The sequence below is a fragment of the Schistocerca gregaria genome, chromosome 7 (genome assembly GCF_023897955.1).
Source record: "Schistocerca gregaria isolate iqSchGreg1 chromosome 7, iqSchGreg1.2, whole genome shotgun sequence".
NCBI lineage: Eukaryota > Metazoa > Arthropoda > Insecta > Orthoptera > Acrididae > Schistocerca > Schistocerca gregaria.
The window spans coordinates 462,930,211-462,948,752 of record NC_064926.1 but is presented as its reverse complement, the minus strand read 5'-3'; the positions used below and the strand labels follow the sequence as shown (position 1 = coordinate 462,948,752).

The 18,542-nt window shown below is 45.7% G+C and overlaps 1 protein-coding gene across 1 annotated transcript in view; it reads left to right on the top strand.

Annotated features, from left to right (window-relative positions):
- The window catches only part of LOC126282432 (neurogenic protein mastermind-like), a 456,429-nt gene that overhangs the window by 307,116 nt on the left and 130,771 nt on the right, over nt 1-18,542 (top strand). The window contains exons 4-5 of the mRNA XM_049982089.1: nt 10,437-10,970; nt 12,850-13,185. Coding sequence (XP_049838046.1) covers nt 10,437-10,970; nt 12,850-13,185 — 870 coding nt within the window. The remainder of the gene's footprint in view (nt 1-10,436; nt 10,971-12,849; nt 13,186-18,542) is intronic.

Below are 18,542 nucleotides of genomic sequence, written 5' to 3'. Positions count from 1 at the left end.
TGTGAATCACCTGCTAGAGTCAGACACACTACGTGGCATCACTTGATTGTAACAAATTGGGATTAGATGAACGCCAGGCTTAGAGTGATGCTACCACACAGGTTCAGTGTACTTGTCAGCTACGTCCATACGATAATTGACGAAATTCTCCACGTAGTCAGGAAGTAAATGAATAGCAACGAGCAACTAACGCATATGATTCTTCCTTAAGACTCGCCTAAACATCCCACCTTTGTTAATAGTGAATTGTAACTACTATAGGCGCACACACAGGAGATGAGATGCCTTACGGGGTAACGCAACATGCAACAGTCTTGTGACTGTAAGGAAAGGAGTAAAATATTGAAGTTGCAGTCGACTTATCAGCTACGTCCATACGAACGTTGACCAAGTTCTCAACGTAATCAGGAAGTAAATCAAGAACAACGCACATTATTCCCCCTTAAGGCTCGCCTAAACAGCCCACCATTGTTCACCGTGAATTTCGGCTATAGGCGCTCATTTTCTAGATGACAAGCTGTATGAGGAAAAGTGACGTGTAAGGAAAAGGAGTAAAAGTTGAAAAACGTCGGCAAGCAAATCCACAAAACAGATTTTAAAATGAACTTTGACTATGTACCACACTATATGTCTTACGTTTCTAGAATATAGCAGGATAGTCATAGAAACTATTTGTGGGATAAAAACGGAAGATTTTGCATCGAAACAGCCCCATTAATCCCACATCACTGTTCTCGTTGTTCTCCCATCCGACCGCTGATGGCGAGTGTATCTTGTCACTTTTAGAAAGTCATTTGTTTTTAGGCGAAAAATTCCTAATGTCACTGCCATCTGGTGAGACCGAAGACTGGAGTGCAAAAACCATGGGACGGAGATAGGTTTTATTATGTAGTCGTGTAATTTATTTTCCTGAAATCTTTGATCTTACGTAGGCAACATGGTGACTTTTGTGTGACTTGTAAATGTGGTAAGTGGACTTGAAATTCGAAACTAAAACTATAGTTCAAATGGTTCAAATGGCTCTGAGCACTATGGGACTTAACAGCAATGGCCATCAGTCCCCTAGAACTTAGAACTACTTAAAGCTAACTAACCTAAGGACATCACACATATCCATGCCCGAGGTAGGATTTGAACCTGCAACCGTAGCAGTCGCACGGTTCCGGACTGCGCGCCTAGAACCGCGAGACCACCGTGGCCGGCTACACCTACAGCTCTAAATAGTTGTCGGAGCTGAGAACGCAGATAAACGTAATTTAATCTCCAAAGTTCTTTAGTGATAGTCACACAAATACGTGAAACTGTCTTTGCTGCTTTCCATTACATCTAAGCTCAGTGTGAGCTGTGAATAAGTAGTCACAGGAGAACGTGAGACAAGAAGCACATGCGCGTCATCTTCAAATACAAATTGACATTTTTGGATTCATAAACATTTTATTTTTATCTGTTATTACTTTTATGTTGTAATTTCATGTACTGACGCGTTCCATGACCTTTCAGATTTGCTCCTCAATTTGGTCCTTCGGAACTAAACGTGTAAAATAAAAATAAAAATAGTCGTCGGTTTCCTCCAGAATGCGAATCCACTGTGCCGCTTGGCTCAGTGAAGTAGGGATTTCCACCTCAAGAGTGGTGTAGTCTGACTTCTCAAGCAGTATGCCTGTTTCTCAATGTAAAATAGGACAAACAGTCAACATAGCTGGCCAGTGGGAGCAGCCTTTCTCTTTTCAAGACACATCCAGAGTAGGATGAGTGGTGCCTGACTGCAGCTGACAACTGCGCACGAGCCTTGCAGGGCGCTGGCGAGCTTTGCGTGGGCGTCACCTTGCGTAACTCTGCCGTGCTGTGCTGTGTGGCAGCGTAGCGTCGCGCTGCACGAGGCGAGCCGAGCCGGCCCGAAGCGAACCGATGAGCCTATTAATAGCGACGGCGAGCGTCCTACGGCCGCTGCAGCTGCGGCCAAAACACCGCACCCGCTGACGGTGCGAACGCACAGCACAGCACGGCGCGGCGGGCGCATGCCTCACTCCCTGGCGTACCCCGCTCTAGACAAGTACAAAATACACAACCATCTCTCCCAGCTCCCTATAACAGGCCATAAGACTTCTTTCTCCTACAGATGCTACAGAAAGTCGCAACGTCTGTAACCGATGCAAACTGGAACGATGGCGCTTGACTCGGTGGCTTGAGTATTATTGGTTGAATAAATTTGTGTCGCCAGTTTTCGTCCGGCAAAGAGAGGAAAAATAATGGAATACAGTTTCTGGTTATCAGACTTCTCGTTAGTATTCGATTAAATTCCAAACCTCTCGGCAGTGTACCATAGAGTGAGGGCATGTGATGCTGTTGATAGAGATTCGTCCTTGAAATGTGACGACCTTAGGCTCTGCGGGCATGGTTGTTGCTGTTCGATACGACAAAAAAAGTTTTCCTATGAGCTAGCACTGGGTTTCAGCCGCTCTTCGCTCATCATTGTGCAAGAGAAAATGCGACACTAAACCGTAGATACAATCATATCAGTCACAAACATTCAGTCGATATATGCATAACACCTTGGCAAGGTGCCATTGTACGCGAAGGGAGAAAAATCTTTCCAGTTTGACAGCTGATTCTACCCTTCATGATCTCTCGGGTAATAGTACCATAAAGGTTTGCTTCACCTAAATGAAATTAGTTGGTATGTGACGTTGACACCTGGTTTGCTGTGTTATTGCGCAACGTGTAGCAGGACAAAGAAAATATACTTTCACTAAAATGAACGGCATCTGTATTCTAGTGTGAAAAACTTTCGCCTTGTCGAGTAATGGTAGTGTGGGCCATAGCCACTGAGGAGGTGAAGTGCTTCCTGACTTTGGATACACGCCATTATTTATTATTATATATCTGAAATATGCCCAATTACAGTAAATGTAATTAGCCTTTTCCGCGTTGCTCGCCTGTAAATACGCCTGACACATCAGTTGAGTGCGCCTCCTCCTCCTCCTCCTCCTCCTCCCCCTCTCTGCGCCTTACCCTTCCTCCCTCAGTCTGTCCACCTCATCCTCCCATATGTGCCTTTCCATCTTCTCCTCCCCACTCTCTCTGTCTATTCATCTTATCCTCCCCCTCCCTTTTTCCATTTCCTCCACCCCCTCTTTCTGAATATATCCTCCCCCATTTCTTTTCCTCTCTGTCTGCCCCTTTTTCTTTTCCACTTGGCCACTACACCTGCCTCATGCATCTCCTCCTCCTCCTCGCTGTTTTCTGTCCATTTCCTCCTCCCCTTTGCTCTGTTCATCCCCTCCGCTATCTGCCTCAACCTGTCCTCAAACGTGGTCATCAGCACGTGTAGATCCTGCAGTACAGTTAAATAAACCAGGCCAACACCATTCCCACAACAAGCCTGTCATGCAGGGCAGCCTACATGTTAGGGCGAGGACCACCGTTTCTTGCCCTCACATGTACGCTGCGCATGTACATGGCAGCCCATGTGCCAGGATACTGAAAACAACAGTTTTTTCGCCGTATCCTGACTCATATTGGAGCTAGGAAATTATCAGCTCCACAGTGTCGATACTCCTGAAGTTTGCTTTTTCTGTGGAATACGTTGGAATCGATCCAGGAGTTTGGCAGAAGATCCTGGACTTGTAGATATACACTCTTATATATGTGTATATAAAATGTATATTCCCTATTGCAATGCCTCTTCATAGCCGTATAGACGGCTTCAGGCGAAAATAATAGCAGTTTGCACTTCAAAGGTGAAAGCCATTAGAAGTGCTGCCAGGTATTACGTATTTCTATAAGTTAGCTTACCTGTAGGAGTGTCTTAGTAGTAAAGAATAAATGTATTAAAATTTCATGCATGATTTGCCATTTTTTCACGTATTACAGTGTTATGACTTCGTATCTTCTGTAATGTGATAGGTAGGTGGGTCTTACGTGCACAGCGATTATCGACTGACAGTACGAGATACGTGTACCAAGTCTGATTGAAATCGGTCGAGTTGTTTAGGAGGAGATGTGGAACATACTGTTCAGTCATATAGATATAGTTAGATCCATTTTTATGGTATGTATGGACATCACAGATAGTAGGTGTTTAGGTTTCATTTTTATTCAAGATACATAAGGAACAATTACAATTATAACGAATTGTAATAGTATGGATGAAAATTATGCAGTAAACTACATTTATATTGATAAACCTATGTTCGATCCATATTCGTTTAAGATGGTGATTGGCAATACTGCAGATATATACAGTAATGGCATTATAAGTATTACTGACAAAACAACGTTTTTTTAAAACTTGAAGTAATAGAATTACACATATTCTAGATAAGGTTATTACATTGTAAAATTGTGAAATTAGTGCATAGCTTTACTAAAACTGGTTTTCGGTGGACCAGCTGCATCCATTTTCTGTAATACGCATTTTTAATGCGTCTCTCGCAATATTAAGTGTGCGGAAAACCCACTGAAGGTGATCGTCTCTTCGGTAATCCTGTTTGCATATACCAACAGCACTTTTGGCTGGCCTGAACTGACGATAGTAAGGCGTAGATTTTCCTTGTTCTAATGTTTGTTGACTGTGATAACTGTATGGAAAGACGGTGTAGATTACTCCGAAAACAATCTACTGTGATCGAGCCTTTTGTAGTTCCAGCCCATTGTTTCCCAATTTTCTTACGAAGTGCATCACAGTTTTCTTTTGGTCAACGACGGAGGAATTATGTTGCGTTTTTTCGAACTACTACTTCGGCGAGCTCGTGTACCAGCTCATTTCCAAGAGTTGGTTCACGGGCTTTCGTCCATTCGAAGTTAGTAAGCCATTTTCGCTGACGCAATTTCACGATTTTGTTTGTGATCGTATTCAGTTTTAATGTTTGCCTGACCGAGTAGCGGCTTTGTTTAACGTGACTGAGTCCGGGTCCCGATGGACGGGGCAGGGCCGGGCCGGGCCGGGCCGGGGCCTCGCTTCCGCGCCGGCGGCGCATTCCGTTCGACTAGAGGACTAGAGGCGTAACGCGATCGGCCGCCGCGCCGGGCAGCCTTGGCGAGCACGCGCCCGGCCCCCGCTGGCGCGTGTTCCACTGGTCCTCAGCGACGACACCGAGAGCGAGTTACGGGAGAGAGGAGCGGGGGAATAAGCACAGCTCTGAAGAACTGGAAAACTCTATTGGCCTCGTGGTGCCAACTCAGGAGCTCCTTCAATCAGAAGTCGCGGCTCCAGGGCCTGAAAAGTCCACAACCGCAAGGAGAGCGGTGTGCTCATCCCGTGCCCTTCCGTACTAACTGAGCAAGGCACGGCGGCCCGTCGACATTGCGTGTTCTTCAAGGTCTGATCGCGGTCGCGGAATTTAGTTTGTTTCATTTGTTACTCCCATTTGTGTTTGTATCTGTAACGCACCGAAAATATTTAGACAACAGTACAAAAATCGATGGTATGCGCAGTGTGACTTCTGTGCATGTAAAGACCCTTGTTCACGAGACTGCAGCCGATATCACATGGACTTGGTTGTTTCGTGCAACACACGTCGTGATCACGGTGGTCGACATTGTGAACAATACTGAAAGGGAACAACTCTACGTTTGTTACGTATTAGCACCAGCCAAGGCAGTAAACCAAATAAATCATCATTACATTATTAATTTAAACTAGCCACTGGATACCACGGCTCCCTTAAACCAAAAAACTGAGGCGATACCCATGAACAAACAACGATTTTTTTCCGTTGTTGGTCTTTTCGACCTTTATATTGAAAGTTACTGAGAAATTATAGTTTGTATGAGATTTGTACATGTTGCAGACAGGTGACGTTCTGATACATACGAATACTTTCTACGTTTGAGATTCGTATGTATTGCAGGCAGGCAACGTTCAGATACATGCGAATACTTTCTACAATCACATTTGATGAGTTTTTTAGTTTGGCTACTAGCACTAGAAAAACAGGACAAGTGATAGAAGAATCGCGCTCTGAGGGTTCCGTGCAAACTTGATCATGTATGTAGATACCTCATTGTAGTTTTCGGTCAGTGGCTTCGCGAGTATCAAAATATGTGACATAAATGGCTGTATCTTTTGATTGCACTGACTTGGAAGCTTAAATTTTTTACACCGCCAAGGGACCATGGACGTTAGTATTTAGCACAAATTTCAACTGACTCACAGCCATGGGGACAGTGAAGTCATCCTATAACGAATTTTACTGATTGAGGTACGGAAGCCTTAAAAAAAAGGCGAATTAAAGGGATAACGCTACTGGAAGCTTTGAAGGCACGACACTACTAGAAGATTTTTGAGCCCAGAGCTATCTGGCATTACAAGACGCACAGACAACAGCGCTTACGGCGAACTAATGTTAAGATTTTTCGACGAGTGACTGTGGATGCACTTGGCTGTAGATAACGTACATGAGACGTTTCGGGTTTTTTAAAGTTTTTTGCTGAATTGATAAGCCTGCCTGTGTGGTGGGACAGTACGCATGTCTGCCCTGCGAGGATCATAATTTTCTTTTTCTTACGTTGTCAGAGACAGTGGATACTTCTCTGTGTATGTCCTTGACTAACTTTCTGTTAAATAGCTAATCGTATTAATCGCATTTAACAGACGCCTCAGGTGGTAAATGTAACCAAGGTGTACCAGTCATGCGACTTTTATACGTACCTGAAACGTATTGTTAATAGGTTATCAGAGGCGGTATTAAAGTCCCAGGTTGTCATTTCTCCCTCGGGTTGAAACAGTAAACAAAGGAGCAGTTGAAACAGTAAACAAAGGAGCAAAATAGAGTTGCACGCTGGACTTGACATTCTCTTTGCTACATACGTTGTGGTATCTTCAACAGCTGAGTTGTTGCTTTGCAACAAAGAGGAATTAAAAGCTGATAATCTCCGTAAGGATCGTGTACAGTGAACTGGGGTGCGCTGAGGACACGTGTCGAGACAGTAATGGCTACCTGCATGCCGTGTCAGCAGGCACGGCGCGCTTGCGACAGAGCGGCCGCCGTCTCCTCTTTACGGCTTCGAGGAACGCCGTTTTACGGCGGGTTGTTCACATTTCGTCACAGCGGCCTCGCACCCGTATGTGGGACTGCACACCTCTCAGGTGAGATAACTTCTTGTCCCGCTGGATTTCTCAAATAGACCGACGGACGCAATTGCCTCTCTCAATTCTGAGTCCCATTTCTGTGGCTGCCGTCGTTTCACGAGTGCTACAGTGACTCCTACGCTATGCTAATGCTCTCCGCTAATTCTGTCCAATCTGAACATGTTGCGGTTTATTGTGGAGGGTTTCAGAAGTAGACAGTATATAGAATACAGACTTGCAGTAGCAAAGAAATGTTTCAAATGGCTCTAAGCACTATGGGAATTAACTACTGAGGTCATCAGTCCCCTAGAACTTAGAACTACTTAAACCTAACTAACCTAAGAACATCACACACATCCATGAACTAGGCAGGATTCGAACCTGCGACCGTAGCGGTCGCGCGGTTACAGACTGTAGCACCTAGAACCGCTCGGTCACTCCGGCCGGCTGCAGTAGCAAGAAAGTCTTTTGGAAAGAAGAGATTTTAACGTATAAATTTCGGTTTTAGGGAGGTCTGGCAGTGTTCGAAAGTAACGTTGTACATCGTGGAGGATAGCTGCTACTCAGAAAAGAAAACAAGTTTTCGAAATATTGTGGTACAGAAGAATGCTGAAGAGAACGTGCATAGTTCGGATAATTAATGTAGAAGTAATCAATCGAAATGGGGAGAATAGAGTAGATTGGAAGAAGAGATTGATTGGACCTATCGTGAGACATTAACGAGCTGTGATTTTGGTAGTGGAGATGAGATGACGGAAAGGGGAGGAGTATAGTTGCGGGAGAGAAAGGTTTGATACGAGACGCAGGCTGATGTGTGTGTGATTTGTAGCGTTATGCAGAATTCGACACTAGTCTGTAATTTGCAACAAACCATCCTGCGCACTGCGCAGCGACAGAAACAACAGGGAGAACATGCACGTTGGCGTAGGATAATAAATCCTATTTTCCGTGCTTCATCGATTTGTGGTTGGTTTTTTAGATATTGCGCATTGTGTGACCTACACATCGACTCGTTCCACGATGGAGTAAGGGTTGCAATGGTCCCCAGTGACTTGTACGATGGTGATGGCAAACGTGTAGCGGAGGGCAGACGGACGCAGACGACGCAGCGAGTGACCGCGACGTGGAGCGCCGCAGCGAGCTGGCTCGCCCGGGAGCTCGGGGTGCGGTGTCTGGCCAGAGCGGAGCGCCTGGCCGCGTCTCTTGGCGTCGCGTCGCGTGGCTTGGCGCTGCCGCTGCCGCTGCCACGGCCTTGGGCCACCGTGTAATTACTCGGCCGCCGGGCCGGGCCTCGCCGCGCCGCGCCCGTTTCGCAACACGCGATGCGGTCCCGTCCCTCGCGCCACGCACACGCGCTGCGCTCTCTCCACGTCGCTACCTCAGCTGTTACCCGCAGTACGTCAGCATCATACAGCACTAGACATGTGAAGTCATTATGTCGCGTTCGTTTTGGTCGTAACTTTTTACACTTGCACTATTGCGGAAGTGGGTTGTTCATAATGTAATATTGGCCCCCCAGTGCGACTCTCGGCGCGGGCCGCAGCGATCTTGCGCTCTTATACCACAGAGCGTCGTTTCGTGCTCTGATCCTGCATCTGTTGTCGACTTCAATGAAACTTCGCGGGCTACGTCACTGCGACGTCGTTTTGTGACCTTGACCGACGACATGGGTATGACGTGTTTTATGAAGCTCTCACAGCTAGTTCGATTCTGAAAGCATTACCCACTACTTCTATATTATCAAGATCATCAAAGAAGATTTCTTTTAAAAAGAACGCAAGAAACTTAAGTCCTTCATATTAATTATTGTTATGTGTGGTGATGCTTAGAATCGTTATCTTGGCTGTGTGCACACGACATTCTGGTACGGCGGGAGGACCAACCGGCATGTGAAACTTGCATAAAGCTGAGGGATGATCTCTGTCGTCTGCAGGACCTGCCCGCTATCTTTTCTTTATATAAAAGGAAATGTCCCGCTGACTGATCATCGTCCAACACAAACAACTAACGAGAGAAGTTTGAAACTTGGAGAGGGTGTTGATCTTACACTGTAGGCGTCATTTAAGAAGCAATTTTCCGAAATTTCAGCACTAATTGTGTGAAATGGGGGATGAAATTTTTTTAAAAAAAAGTACGTCGCTATTAAGGCAATCTTGAAGCCACGCTCACGAAAATTGGTACTTGGTTTCTCAGTCAGAAATAAAAAAATAACGTGTTTCACCACTGTTTGGAAATTGAAGCTTTAAGGGGATAAAATAGTGTGTCAAAATTTTGTTGGAAGTAAATAGTCATTAAATAATCACTAAAGCATTTTTAAACTTACGTATATGCAAATTGGTATTTCAATAATTTTGTTTCGAATTTTTTTTAAAAAAAATGCATGTTTCATTGCTTTTGGAAGTCCAGCCCCGTGAGGGAGTGAAATAGAGGATGAATAGTTTTGGGGAATTGTTTCATTATCATAACATTTTCCAAGCTAAATCTATGATCATTTTTATTTGGCTTGTCTTATTAGAAATTAAAAAAAATACGTGTTTTACTGTTCAGCCCCCTAGAGGGTGAAGTATGTCATGAAAATTTTTAAGAAAATATTTCGTTATATTAAAAGAATTTTAAAGGTGACTCTGCGAAAATTTCTAATTTATCTTCTAGGTTAGATATAAATGAATATTTGCCATGGGGTGACAGATTCTATAGAAACTGCACCAAAAGAACGCAAAAGGCATGATTAACAAAAATCGTGAACTCCAGCTACCACAATCGCTTCTTGGTCTGAAGAAAATTCGGAAGAGACCACTCTTCTATGGTCTTAGTTAGCGTGAAAAGCTTAGAAGGTGTTGAAATTTTGTTAACAACCCAAAAATTTTATTACAAAAAACAAAAAAAATCCGTGCAGACCATAAAGACCCCGCGAGCGTTGCAGGGTGCCGCTAAGCTAATTTTAAATAAGTGTGGTACTAATTTTGAGGTAGTGTCCCTTCTCATGCATTCTTCATAGAATACTGCGGGGGAGATATTAAATATCCTACTGAGTGGCTCGGTTACCTTTCTACTGTAAACTCATTGATTTTCAAAGGTTTGGGCCTCTTATTTTATAGCGAATTTTATCGGCAGTTATTCCACATTTTTTAATCTGTCTTTCATGAGCTTATTACGTCGGCATTGTATTTTTAATGCAGTGTACGTTCCATCTTCGTGTTTGCTTCCAGATATTCCTATACTTCTAATCGATCTCAAAGAGTAACAACTGATCCATAAGCGTAGAGCCCTACAAATAATATCGACATTAGCAGTACCATCCGCGGCTGGCGCAGCTCTGATGCCGTACGTCTACGGAGGCCTCAGCATGTGCGTCTGTCCGCAGCAGCAGAAGTTCCTGAAGCGGACGGCGGAGGAGCTGGAGGCGGGCGGCGGCGCGGGCGACGGCGGCGGCTTCGGCGAGCCGGCCGCCAAGGTGCAGTGCACGGCGGGGGCGGGCGCGGGCGCCGGCCCGGGGGCGGCGGCGCAGGGCGCGGGCGCTGGCGCGGGGGCGCACTCGCCGGCCGCGGGCGGCGGGGCCGGGGGCGGCGGGGCCGGCGGCGGCGGCGGCGCGCCCGCTGCCGAGCCGCTCACCAAGTTCTCCGTCGAGATCGTGCAGCAGCTCGAGTTTAGCGCCGGGCCCGGCACCGGCACCGGCAACATCTCCACCAACGTCACCGTCAAGGCGGCCGCCGCCACAGTCAAGAGCACCGGCGCGGGGGCGCCCGGGGGCGGCGGGGGCGGCGGCGGCGCCGGTGGCGGGGGCGGAGGCGCGGCCCCGGGGGCGGACCCTGCGGGTGCCGCCACGACCGCAACGCCGTCGCCCAAGCCAGCAGCGCAGCCACCTCCCGACCTCGGTGCGCTCGTGGAGTGCAAACAGGTAAGCCTCTCTCTCTTTCTCCAACACGCATCTTAAAGGCTTCCTGTAGGTAGCATTGAGACAAGAGGTGTTCACTACGTTACCTCTCTTGATACCATAGTAGAGGCAATGAAGACAACACTGTACATCCCATATTTCTTCTCTAGTAAATATGTTTGGAAATAATGATAGGTGTGAAGTCCTCCGTTTTCTCATAAAAGTGGTACTTCTTTACATTTTTGTGAAATCAAAGAAATTGAGTTCTTGTTATGGGACAGCCGCAACTGCATAAGTCCATTTCGTAAAATGAAGAAACCACACAACAGGTGATTAATCCGCTATCCTTTATTGTGTACACGACCGGTAACGGAACACTTATTAAAGTTCCATCATCAGATGTAAACTATACTAATGAAAATATGGTGCTACACTTTTCCAGTTTTATTAGTTAAGCAATATCACATGTCTGATGGGTCGTTTGCGTCCTCGGTACTCACGGCTAGTATTTACTATTACGTAGTTTCGTGTTTCAGTTCCCAGTCGTGCAGCGCGGAAGAACGGTTTTTATGAAATTAATGTAATTCCAAGCAGTATCTGATTTCTCTCCCCCTCCTCCAACTTTTTTTGTATTTTACATTTTTTTTAAAATTATGGTGGCTTTTGGCGTCCGATGGTAATGTCGGTTTGTTCGGATTTTTTAGGTTCCTTTTGTTATTTTGACACAGAACTTTCGGTTCCATGACAACATTGGGGTCAGCGTGATCTCAGATGGTTAGGTAATTTTGTTTGTAAGTGACATCCTGTTCTCTCTTTTAATTATTGTAATTCGTTTTAGAAATTTTAGCCGCCTAGTTCCATGTGTGGCAGTCCAGATCTGTGGTTCCCCTCCAATTGTCGTGTACAGCATATGATGGAACTTTAAGTGCCCATAAATCGGTCGTGAATACAATAAAAGATTGTGGATCAAGCATCTGTCGTGCGGTTTCTTTATTCTACAAAGAAATATTTGTTTTTTTACGAGACGATTTTCGGTTCATAGGCCATGATCAAGTAACTGCCGACTGTCCACAAAAGACACTAACATGCAAGAGACCAAAAATTGATACTTTTTCTTCACAACATTGAAGAAACGGCACATCAAGTGCGGATCATTTTCCGTGTAAAGTCGTGACAAAGAAATTGTGCAATAGTTACATAGTATGTGTAGTTTTACAGTTACGGTTTCTTGCATGCTTGTTTTTTCACCCTCGAATATGAAATTTTATACCAAGAAGTGACGGAGCAGTGCGTTAACGTTCTTCCATACGTCTTTTCGTAGTAACATTTCGGCACTTTCGTCCCGTTATCAGCAGGGTTTAACGTCGTGGAGCAGTCTTCTATTGTTTTATATTAATCGCAGTCTTCATATGTACATGCATCCCATGAAAGCATAATAACGAACGCTGCCGTGCTATGTTACGGTTTTTAGTCCAGAGACTGGTTTTATGCTGTTCCCCACTCTTTCCATCTTGTGCAGGTCTCTTCATATCTGCATAAATATTACTATCCACATAAATGTCAATCTGCTTATTATATTCAGGTTTTCGTCAGTTACACAATTTTTATTTCCCCATTCTTTCCTGCGCTACCAAGTTAACCGTTCCTCGACGTCTATTCTTTCTTTTCATTAATTTGTTGCGTAAAATTCTTTTCTCCCCAATTTGATTCTGTACATCATACGTTACACAGTATACGTCATCTACATATTCCCTTTCTACTGACATGAAGACAATATTTTCTGTTTAGCCCCACACAACGTATTGGGCAGATCAGCCCATCGCAAAGCGCAGCGACAGTTTTTTCTTGAACCACCCCGGACCACGCTCCTAGTGACTGATGCGCACGTGCGTTTTGTTTTCAGGAGCAGATGGATAGTGAGTTCGTGGACTTGGAGCAGTGCGCCGCCGCGCTGGAGAAGGACGCCAACGGCGGCGTCACCTTCCCCGGCCTGTCCGACCTCATCGGCGACGACACCAGTGACGAGATCATCACCTCCGACGCCTTCAACGACCTCATCTCCGAGATTTCCGACTTCCACTCGGAGTTTATGAAGGAGTTCGATTTCGACGACCGAGGCGGTAGCGGAGGCGGTGGAGGCGGCGGTGGGGGTGGCGGCGGTGCCGGTGGCGGCGATGCGGGGGCGGGTCGCGAGGACGATAAGACGGGCGTGCTGACGGCGCCGCAGGCTCAGCAGCAGGTGAGTCCTCAGCTACGTGCGCTGCGCTCCACCTGCTCTCTGTCTGTCTGTCTGTCTGTCTATCTTGTGTCTTGACAATGACAAGGGTCTTGTGCGTCTATCTGCTGTTGCTCACATCCATTCCGAAAATACCAACCGAGGTTGTGCTCTGGAACCCCATTCGAGAGGGGAGGCGTTCTCATGCTTTCCAACCATGCACGGATTACCAAATCCCGTGACGATAATGTAGGACAGTTTCAATAGAACTATGACTGATCACTTCCCCCATCCTTTTCATACTGAAACATTCGAGAACTCCTCGTCCATAACCAGTCGAATGTTTAGTAAGGTACCTTCTTTCGTCATTTCCATTTATCTTCTCCCATGCTTCTTCCTCCGCCCGCCCATTACATAATTTTGCCATAATTTTACCTAATTCCTCAACTACATCATCTGTCCATAAGTATCCGGACATCCCATTGTAATACGGATATGACCACTAGGTTTCAGGAGAGACGAACCCACCAGTATAGAAGGATATACTTACATGGATATGGTGTCTGTTATTTCGGACATGTCTGAAAGAACAGACACCATATCCATACAAGTATATAGTTCTGGCAATGCCGGCCGTCACCTCCTTCTTCTGTGAGGATGCACGCATTTCCCCGAACTCTTACGGGACTTGGTAAGAATGTCTCCCATGAGTAATGAGTGTGTTTGGATGGGACACTACGAAGGTGAGAATGCACGTCTCGCATAAGGCGTTCGCGAGATAATGCCTGCAGTCGCGCTATTCACTGTGCCCACGGTGGCTCAGATGGATAGAGTGTCTGCCATGTAAGTAGGGGATCCCGGGTTCGAGTCCCGGACCTAGCACACCTTTTCACCTGTTCCCGTTGATATATATCAACGACCGTTAGCAGCTGAAGGTATTACTATAATTCAAAAATTAGTATAGAAGGACATTTGGGGGGGGGGGGGGGGGGGGGGTATTGTGAGGAGACAAGCAGTAACAGCAGAATAGAACGGTCAGCACGGCTCAGTCGCTTCGAACGTGTCAAGGAACATTTCAGCCTTTCTGAATCCGCGCAAGTCGGTTACAGGACCTCATATGCTGACGAACAGGAGCCGTCGAGTAATGCGAAAGGTAGTTTCAAAAAAACGCATAAAATCAACGAAGGAAATGATTCGTGAGTTCTGAAGTGATAGCTGTCCAGCTAACATAACGACTGTCCGTAGGAAGCGAAAAAGGGTGGTCGAGCTGCTCCACATAAGCCACAGATCCCTTTAGTCAGTTCTAGGCGATGGGTATAAAGAGCGTCGCCACTGGTTAGTGGACGGCTGGAAACCAGTGATCTGGAGTGATGATTCACGCTGCACGTTGTCACAATCCGGTGGAAGGGTTTGGGTTTGACGAATGCTTGGAAAACGCTACCTACCATCGTTCAGAGTGCCAACAATGAAGTAGTGTTACGGTGTGGGGGTGCCTTTGTGGTTAGGATGTGGTTTCCTTATTGCGCATAAGAAAATGTTAAATATGGAAGGATATGAACACATTTTAGAGCATTCTGTACTGCGTACAGTAGGGGAACAGTTCGGAGACGCTGATTTTTTTGTATCAGAATGACAGTACACCCTGTCATGAAGCAGAATCCGTGCGACAATGATTTTTGGACAATAACAGCTCTGAAACGGACTGGCCTGCCCCGAGTCCCGATGAACACAGTGGACCAACTTTGAGCTGAGTTAGAACGTCGTTTTCGCTGCAAACCCCAGCGTCCGTCAATATCTACTCTGGTTTCAGCTTCGAGGAAGAATTAACAGACACCTCACTGAGTGTCTTCAGCAGAGGTCGAGACGCCATTAATGTTCACTAATATGTGTCCGTATACTTTTAATCAGATGGTGTGTACTTTCGCCGTGACACATACACCGGATTTATTCATTTGCCCTATAGACCTTGATTCGGGGGTTTCTACATACAAATTCGAAATTCGCATACAAATTGGAAATTCGTCCAATTTGTTCTTCATGCACTGTAATTATTTCTATTTTTTATTATTGAATTTATGAGGCACTTGCGCACGATTACTGCAATTTGACTTAAATTCGCGGAACCGTGATGCAACATTGTGTACATTCACTGAAACGGAATTAAGAACTCATTTCACTAAATTAGTTAAATAATGTTGGTAGTAATGAAACGTGAAGAAAACGCACGGAAACACTTACTGACTCTTAATATAAGAAGTAGACCTCCACATCCTCTCTGATTAATTGTCTCACCAGAACCTCGTATAAGGCACAGAGTACATATAAAAAGATGACGGCTTTCTTTCGTAGCACTTAATGGGACCAGCTGATGAACAAAGTGATCTGTAATGAAGGGCCTCACCATCCGACTAGACCGATGACCTCGCTTTATGGTCCCCTCCCCCAATCAACCAACCAATCCACATATTCCTTTCCTCTCGGATTCTGCGCAAAACCGCCTCATTTATTACCTTATCAGTCCACCTTATCTCTGTGCTTAATAGAACGCGAGATATGACTGACATGAATTTTTCGCGCGGCTTTTTGGAAAAATAAGACAATTTACGTGATGCACGAGGCCCTGCCGTCCCCACCTACAGGGTGTGTGGCTGGATTGGCAATTCCATATTCAAATCGAATATTTCTTCGAATTCTTACCCTGTTTAAAGTCGGCGAAACTTCCATGAGTGGAACAACTGCCAAAATTGGTTTACCGATACACTCTCAGATACCTCGTTACGCTTATCGCCACTTGATAGGATTTGAAGGTCGCATTACAGGCGGAGTTGGATGCTTGTTGCGCCGACTGCTGTACTAGCACAGTTCTCTGAAGGGCCAGTAGCTTGCTTTTCCGTGATGTCCAACCAGTGAGGCAGAGTGTTGTGAAGCAGTTGGAATATTTCGGAACGATGTGACCCGACCCGTAGTTGAGACCGACTATTAAAATAATTATATGAAAGAAAAATGTTTGTGAATCTTTTCGGGGAATAGGCCCTGGGTTCAGATTTTCGGACGACCAGAAGCTAAGAGATTCACCTTTCAGTTGTGGAAGAAATTGCCGCAGTTGTTCGCAAAGGGAGGGAATGCAGCTTGCAGTTCAGCAGGCCGAGCAGCTCTTCCTCTTCCTTTTTCCGACGTTTGTCGAGACAGTAGAATCACAGCGCAACACTGCACAGCACTGAAGAAACGCTCATCTGAGTCACACACGATAAGATACACGCTTGACACTATATCGACAGGTCAGAGAAAGGCAGTGGCGAACCATCTCCACTGTGACCTTGCCTAGGACCGCCGTGCGAAATTGCTGCAGTATTCTCGACGCTAATCGGGAGGCATGGACTTTACCGAAAAAAATTACACCTCTCTCACCCCCACCCCCCCCACCCTTCCCCCCACCCCCCTCACACACACACACACACACACACACACACACACACACACACACACACACACACACACACACACACATACACGTGCGTGTTGCTGAAGCGTTTAACTTACTAACTTTGTTTTTCTTTCTACTCCCTCTCCATAGCCATTCCATCACCCTATCAGCTCTGAAAGTCTTAATATTCAAAAAACCGGGTACTCCTTGTTATTTTAGCGTCCCCTACTTTTCGGCGTTGTTAAGCCTTGGTTCTCAAAGAGAATGGAATAAGTGAGAAGCTCTAACTGATTTCTTTTTATTGTGGTGGCCGACTGAGAACCGCCGGTCGTTTTGAGTCCCATAGTGAGCAGCTTGCCGCTGCGTGGTATTAAAGTGCTTGCGTTGCCTTTGCAGGCGCCGCGCCAGCGTGTGGCGTCAGCTTCCGACAAGGCAGTGCTGATGAGTTAAGTGCTGCGTCCTTGGTGCGCGCCGCGTTATAAACCTCGCGACTCATTATGCTTCCCGAATGAATGAAGCAGCCCATCCCCTCTGAGGAAACCTGCTGCTGCCTTGCAGAATCTTCAGATCCCACCACGTGCCTCGTCTTTCGCAAAACATATTGCATTTTTAAAACTGAGTATTAATCCATACATATTATAAAAGTGGATGTACGTATCTGTCTGTGTATGTGTGTGTGTACGACATCCCGTCTAAACCACTGGACCAATATCAAAAAAACTTGTTACACGTATCATATACAGTCAGAAAACAATCGCTGTAAGATAGGAACCACCTACCTATCAAAGGAATGGGGATGGGGTTGAAAAAGCAGTGTATCCCACGACACACAAGTACCCATACTTTATTAATCCAGTATTTGAGAATGAGAGCACGCAGTGACTTGCAACAAACTTTACACATAATTTCAAATCTTCACGAAACTTTTCCTCGCTGACAGCCCTCACAGAATGATGAAAAGAAAAAAACTGTATCGCGTACTATACTTTCCCTGTTCATGCAGTAAAACTGGCACGTGAAGCATAACGTTTTAATTTGTTACTTCGTTACTACTAACCGTATCAGCGATATATTTGGCGGACAATATTTGCATACACCCCGGAATGGACCAGCAAAATTGTATCGTTGTGGGACATACAACGTAGAAGATCCGACGTCATAAAAATTGAGCTGCGTGGGCAATGAGATCGCAGGGCGAAATTCACTAAATGTACAGGTGAAATATGTGTAAAAATACGTGTGAAATATGTTAAATACATTGATGGAAAAAAATTGCAACACCAAGGAGGAGACGTGCGACGTAAAGCGAAGTTGAAAGGCGTGTTTCTACATGTGAAAGATGGTCTATTCAAATTTCGCGCCACTATGAGGGAGCACATCAGGCTTGCTTTAAATACACGCTGTAACAGTCGTGGGCATTACGTACAATTGAGATTGGAATTGTTGAGTTGACTTTAGTCAAGAGTGCCTTTAAGGCGACAAAGACGCCATTATCGACACCTCATTTATTTTGAGTGAGATCGTGTAATAACGCTACGAGGTCTACTTTCTGCGCTATTGCGGAAATAATTGGCAGAAATGTAGCCACTGTACATGATTGCTGACAGAGGTGGTCACGAGAATGTACGGTCGCAAGGTGATCGGGCTCCGAACAGCCAAGTAACACTACCGAGAGGGAAGACTGTCGTGTTCGGCGTATGGCTCTGGTGCGTCGTACCACATCTCCAGCAGCAGTTTGAGCACCATTTGGCACCACAGTGACCTAACAAACTGTTACAAATCGTTTACTTCAAGGTCAGCTCCGAGCCAGACGTCCCGTAGCGTTCATTCCACTGGCCCCAAACTACCACCATTTACGGCTTCAGTGGTGCCAAGCGAGAATTCATCACAGGACTGGGCGGAGGTCTGTCGTGCTTTCTGATGAAAGCTGGTTCTGCCTCAATGTTGGTTAGGAGGA